This window comes from Centroberyx gerrardi, chromosome 3 (assembly GCF_048128805.1).
Source record: "Centroberyx gerrardi isolate f3 chromosome 3, fCenGer3.hap1.cur.20231027, whole genome shotgun sequence".
Classification (NCBI taxonomy): Eukaryota; Metazoa; Chordata; class Actinopteri; order Beryciformes; family Berycidae; genus Centroberyx; species Centroberyx gerrardi.
In genome coordinates this window covers 3,305,914-3,312,268 of record NC_135999.1, presented here as the reverse complement: position 1 = coordinate 3,312,268, position 6,355 = coordinate 3,305,914, and the positions used below count along the sequence as shown (strand labels likewise).

The 6,355-nt window shown below is 41.8% G+C and overlaps 1 protein-coding gene across 1 annotated transcript in view; it reads left to right on the top strand.

The window, feature by feature from the left end:
- The first annotated feature begins 373 nt into the window (after positions 1-373).
- sgcz (sarcoglycan zeta) overlaps positions 374-6,355 on the top strand; it is a 192,481-nt gene continuing 186,499 nt past the window's right edge. Inside the window, exon 1 of the mRNA XM_078282019.1 lies at positions 374-583. Within this exon, the coding sequence (XP_078138145.1) occupies positions 374-583 (210 nt within the window). The remainder of the gene's footprint in view (positions 584-6,355) is intronic.

The window sequence follows — 6,355 nt, the reverse complement described above, 5'->3', positions numbered from 1 at the left end:
TGCTAGGGTGTTCCTATGTGGTTGCTAGGGTGTAGTAGGTGGTTACTAGGGTGTTTCTAGGTGGTTGCTAGGGTGCACTAGGTGGTAGCTAGGGTATACTAGATGGTTGCTAGGGTGGTTCTAGATTTATAGATAGAATAATGGACACAGAGTGACAAATGATGACATTTTTACAGGCAGGATCCTCTATATCTTTATCTATATATTTATATTTTTTATTCCCCAAAATGGATGCATAGTGTTTTGGAAATGAATGAATTCATCCAAATGCATAAGAAGATGTAGGCTGAATGAATGAATGAATGAATGGGGATGTTTCACACAGAAATGAAGGGGTTCTTACCTGTACTCCTGGTCTCTCTGTCCCTTCCAGATGACCCAGGAGCAGTATATCCTGGCAGCCCAGCCCAACCCGCTCCACCAGCGGGGGGCATCGGTGTGCGGCGCCCCGGTCTACCCGGCGGTGGGAATCTACGGCTGGAGGAAGAGGTGCCTCTACTTCTTCATCCTCCTCCTCCTCGTCACCATGATCGTCAACCTGGCGCTGACCATCTGGATCCTCAAAGTCATGAACTTCACTCCGGTAAGAAGAGAGAGAGAGAGAGAGAGAGAGTACGTGTGTGTGTGTAATTAAAATGCCAGGATGTTATATGGTGTTGTGTTTATATGTGAGTTTATGTGAGATGAAACTATCAAGCTCTCCCTGAAGCAGTGGTGTAAAAAGGCTGCTCATAATGGAATGCAACAAGAGAGTGATGATAAAATGAACAACAGCAGTTCGACGCCTGCCTCAGGAGTGAGTGGTGTGTGTGTGTGTGTGTGTGTGTGTGTGTATATACTAGGGTTATACCAATAAATCAGGCTAATACTGTCCTTTTATTAGAAATCATATCTGGTGCAGTCAGTGTCGTCAACTTTCGACTGGATTGATTTAATGCAGTTTTTTTAATACATATCTATTGTAGAATTTATCTATACTGGTTGTCTATTGGAAACCTGACTGATTCTAATGATATATATTGATCAGATTCCATAAGTAAGCAGCAATACGTTTTCCTCTCCTTCTTCTTCCTCTTTATATTATTGTTATCCTGGGTTTCAGTGGAGAATTGTCTTGTCCCATGAGGGTGGAAAAGCATCTGAAACAGCATTTAGACCATCATGGGACACTAAAACTCTCCATTGAAACCCAGTGTAATAACAATAATATGAAGAAGAAAAGAGAAAACCTGATTGATTCTAGTGATACATTTTGATCAGATTCCATGAGTGTTTTCCTCTTTTTCTTTTTCATATTTTTGTTATTATCCTGGTTTTCAATGGAGAGTTTTAGTGTCCCACGATGGTCTCAATGCTGTTTCAGAGGCTTTTCCACCCTGACAAGCATACAGTTCTGGTGGAAAACATTGAAATTTGGCTGACTTTTTGAATAATGGCGCAAAATATCTTCAATTCCATTCCTGTATATGCATTTTCCACACTTGTACAAATGAAGTGTTTCATTCCATACCTATCCACCTTTTCTCTTTCTGGATTATTGTGACTCGCTCTGTCCTGGTAGCAGTTAGACATCTAAATTCCCAGCTTGTCCAGAACGGATGGACCATATATTCCCCTGCTTCTGTTTGTTCTTAAAGCTTCACATGGTGTTGCTCCCGGGCATATCTCTGAACTTCTGACCCCCCCCCTCCCCACAGTACTACCAGGTCACTCAGGTCCTCTAATCAGGGTCTCCTGGCGGTCCCCAGGTCCCGGCTGAGACTGATGGGTGGAAAGGGCTTTTGCCACGGCTGCACACTGAGACTGTGGAATAGCCTTCCCCGAAGCATCAAATCAGCCTTATTTTTGGGGGCTTTTCACTGTGTCTGACATGCTCTTTTATGCTCTATCGCTCTTATTTCGTGCTTTTAACCAAGCTCTTATTTCCCTTAAAGACACAGAGACAGAAACAGCCTGTTCTTGGTAAGGCTCAGAGAGATGCTGGAAAATGAACGTGGAGAAATGGATTGAGAGTGTTTTTGGTTCATGACACCACACACACAGCTTTGAATGGACCTCAAGACACAAAATAAAACACTGGAAGGTGGAGAATATGGGACTGTAACAACGCATTATGTAATAACTCGACAAAATGTAATACATTTTCACTTCATTATGTAATAACACCCGCAATTTGTAATAATCTGCCGCATTTTGTAATACACAGCCTGAACGCAATATGCAATAAATTTCCCCGCATTTTGTAATCAATTATTACATATTGCAGCCCACTCCCACTTGACCTGAGAGGCCTGGCAGGAGTGTACTCCTTAAACCCATCTGTAATGTATTTGGTCCCACTCCATGTATTGATTTATAAACAAGCAGCATTGCCTTATATTCAATTCTGTGGCTGACAGGAAGCCAGGGTAGTGACTTAAGACTCGGGGTGATGTGGTCTGACCTTCTGGTCCCTGTAAGAACTCTAGCAGCTGCATTTTGAATAAGCTGAAGCTTTTTGATGGTCTTTTTGGGGAGCTCTGTCAAAAGACCATTGCAGTAGTCTGCTAGAAATAAAAGCGTGAATGAGTTTTTCCAGGTCGGCTTTTGACATGAAGTCCCTGAGTTTGGCTGTATTTGTAAGATGATAAAAAGCTGATCTTGTTACTGCTTTTATGTGGCTATTTAGACTAAGATCAGAGTCAACTATAACGCCGGTCTAATTTAATATTTGGGAAGTTTAATTTAGCTTAATTGTTGAAAATATAACGTGTACAGATGAAGACATCCATTTTGGTTGGTTATTACATAATGCACTGTATTATTACATTTTCATCATAAAAAAAGTGCAACTCCCGCATTTTGTAATAACCACCGCATTATGTAATAATTTATTACAAAATGCGGGGAAATTTATTACATATTGCGTTCAAGCTGTGTATTACAAAATGCGGCAGATTATTACAAAATGCGGGTGTTATTACATAATGAAGTGAACATTTATTACATTTTGTCGTGTTATTACATAATGCGGTGTTACAGGGACCTTTAAAGATATTGAACGTTGGCGCAAATGATCGGCTATTGGCAGATTCAATCCAAAAAACTTCCAAAACCCATTTCAGCCAAAACCTGTCTATGTTTTTGTACGTCTTTCTCGGCTTCTTTTCAACTCAGTCTTCAGCCAAGGGTTACCGCACCCTACCTCCAATATCCCATACTGCCTTGGGGCTCAGGGAAGCGGCGCTGTGATCATATATATGCAAATGAGGCAGGGCTGGGTGACCCCCGCGCACCCCTGGTAAAGCCTTCCCTCCTCGCGCCTTCTGTTTCAACAGACGACGTCGGAATATAAGTGAGGAAAAAACGGAAAGGAAGCAGTCAAAAGAATATGCCTGGGGGAAGGCAGTCGGCGCTAAGCATGAAAGGGGAAGGGAAGAGATTTCATACGTACTCGTATGTGAGAGGGAGACAAAGAGTATGAAAGAGCGGGAGAGAGAGAAAGCGCTGTGAAGGGAGGGTGGGAGTAAAAGAAAAAACAAGAGGGAGATGAGTAAAAAAGAGTGGCGGACGGGGAGGGAGAGGGTGAACAGGAAGACATGGTGGAGCGTTTTTTTGGGTTATTTTGAGCAAGAGAGCAGGAAGAGATTACAGTAGATGAGTCTCTAATGATCCCTGTGGGGAAATTTTGACGTTGCATCAGCAAATAGTAGTAGGATGCAGCAAAGACGCATAGGATATCTATCAATAAGAATAGAGAAAATGGGGGTTATATAAATATAAAAAACTGACATTAGCATGAGTTGCATTGAAATTTACGAATGAAAAGGTGTAAAAAGTCTTCAGAGGCAGCAGAACTTACTGAGACAGAAAGAAAATGAGGCATTTGTGCATTATGAAAAGAATTATAAAAACATGTGAACATATATGAAACATATGAAACATATTAAAGTATGAGAAAAGACAATATCTGAAAAATTATAGCATATACAGGATTGGATATGTTGTACAGGGATGTGACGATATATCAAAATTCAATATATCGCAGATGTACAGATTCGCAGATATGTACAGAAAAAGGGACAATGCACTAAAACACATCATAAAATTTGAAGTCTCATAATCCGAGCATGAGAAATACAGAAGCAAAAATAATAGAGAAAGCAGAGTGAAAAAGACGAAAGGCAGAGAGAGAGAGAGATAGAGAGAGAGAGAGAGAGAGAGAGGATAGAAAAAAGCAGTGAAGCATTGTCAGAAATATTGAAAGAGAAACAGATTAAAACAGATGTACGAAGACGGTAAGAAAGAGAGAGAAGACCAAAATAGAACAAGACACCACGACATAGAAAATGTCAGAAAACACCACGACTGAAAAAATAGTAATGAAAATATATAAATAAATAAAAAATGTCTTTTTTCAGTCATGCTTTATTTGGATAGTCCAATAATCAGCTTCATAACAAGTGAATATAATGTGTCGCTAAAAAGTCTTTCAGGTGATACAATAGTGTGATAAGTAGTCTGGTTACTTATCACATGGCTTTCAGGCGTTAGACTTATTCCAAAATCCTATTGTACAGATGAATATGTGTCATTCTGGACTGGTGTGGTCCAGCTATTAGCCCGATCCCTGCGTCTCTCATTCGACGCAGAACAGACCAGCGTGGTCGAGAGTATAGCGATGCAGCGATTAGCCAGTGCCACCGTTCGCTGCGGAAGGAGAGGGAGTGACGGGGTGAGCGAGTGTGTGTGTGTGTGTGTGTGTGTGTGTAGTTTAAATAGAGCGTCCCATCATCCACGCTCAGCCTCTCCTTCCTGTCCTCTGCCATAGGGGGTCCTTAGGGACTTGGAGAGGTGTCTGTTTCGCCGCCTGATGGAGTGAAAGTGAGTGGGTGATAGGCTGGCAGAGAGAGCGAGAGTCTAGAGTGTGATCTGTGTTTGTGTGAGTGTAAAAGTGCTTATCGAGGAACAGTCGCCTTCGCTGTCTTCCATTTCGGGGTATTTTCAAAGCTGTTTGCTCAAGTCCAAATCAGGGGATGAAGTGGTGCTTTGCTGTATGTACACATTGGTTCGGTTACGTTTCCCGCGGTCAAAACGGCCAACGTGGGAACGGTTATTTCCTTAACGGGTCAGACATTTTTATAACTTTGTCTCTCTGTAAAGAATAGTAGGAGAGGAGGTCAGGAGGGAGTTTACATGATGTTTTAGTCACGCACACGTACAAAAAAAATCATCGTAGTGGAGCGTAAACCCAACTAAACTCAGCTAACCCACCTTTTTGCTGCTTGTGGAATACACTTTACCCACCGTTTAAAGGTTGACATAAATCTTCATGAGATGAAATGATACCAAAAATCATAGTAAGTAGCATCAAATAAATGCAATTTATATGAGGAGGGTGGTCTTAGGTCTTTTAAAGGATAAGTTCAGCGATTTTGGACCTGTATATAATTTGTCTCTTACATAGCCAGAGGCTAGCAACAGCTAGCAACCCCACAGCTAGCTAGTCTGTGCTGCGGCACAGAAAAATAGTTCCATGATTTCCTGATTTGTGTGCAGAATGGTGGAATTGAGTCATGAAATCAGAGCTAATTTTAATTTACGTACTTTGCAACTTTTCCATTTGCTCTCAACTCTTACTCTCCAAGCCTACAAATGGCTTTTTTGGAGATATTTTTACATTGCGTTTGGACTCATTGTTAGCAGCAAGGCGCTAGCAACAGAGCTCGCTATTTGGACCGCCAGCTGACTAGGGAGCCAATATTCTCTGTGGGTCCAAGTACTACAGGTGTGTAAGAGACAAATTTTAAATATGTCTAAAATTGCTGAAACATATTTAAGTAACTGTAGGTGATTAATACTAGCCTAAGAGTGCTAAATGTTAGCTTGCGCACCAGACAGAACTATCTACCAGAGACACAGAAGTGAGTTTGGTGCCAATCCTCATCACATATTGACCAATGGACCAAACTCCTAAAAAGTCGGAGTAGTCATTTAAGTAAAGTTCAGGCTTAATCTTGAGTGAGTCTAATTTGAAGGCAAAGAACAGGAAAATTGATCCCCCTCTCTCTCTCTCTCTCTCACACACACACACACACACACACACACAACACAACACAAATGGTTCCTCGTCTCTCATTTCAAACGCCACTACGGTGAGCTGCTCCCGCCGCGGCTCGACGGCTGTCACGAGCCGGCCGCGGTGTAATGAAGGCCTTTTCAAACTTTTTTCTTTTGTTTTTTGAGTTGCCAGATGCGGTTTTCATTGTGACGGCGCGGGGAGAAAAAGAGATTTGCTTTTGAAGAGACAGCTTTGGCAGTAAATTGGAGAGGAGGGACTTCGGGGACTGGGAGTATACGTGCGTTTGTTGATGTG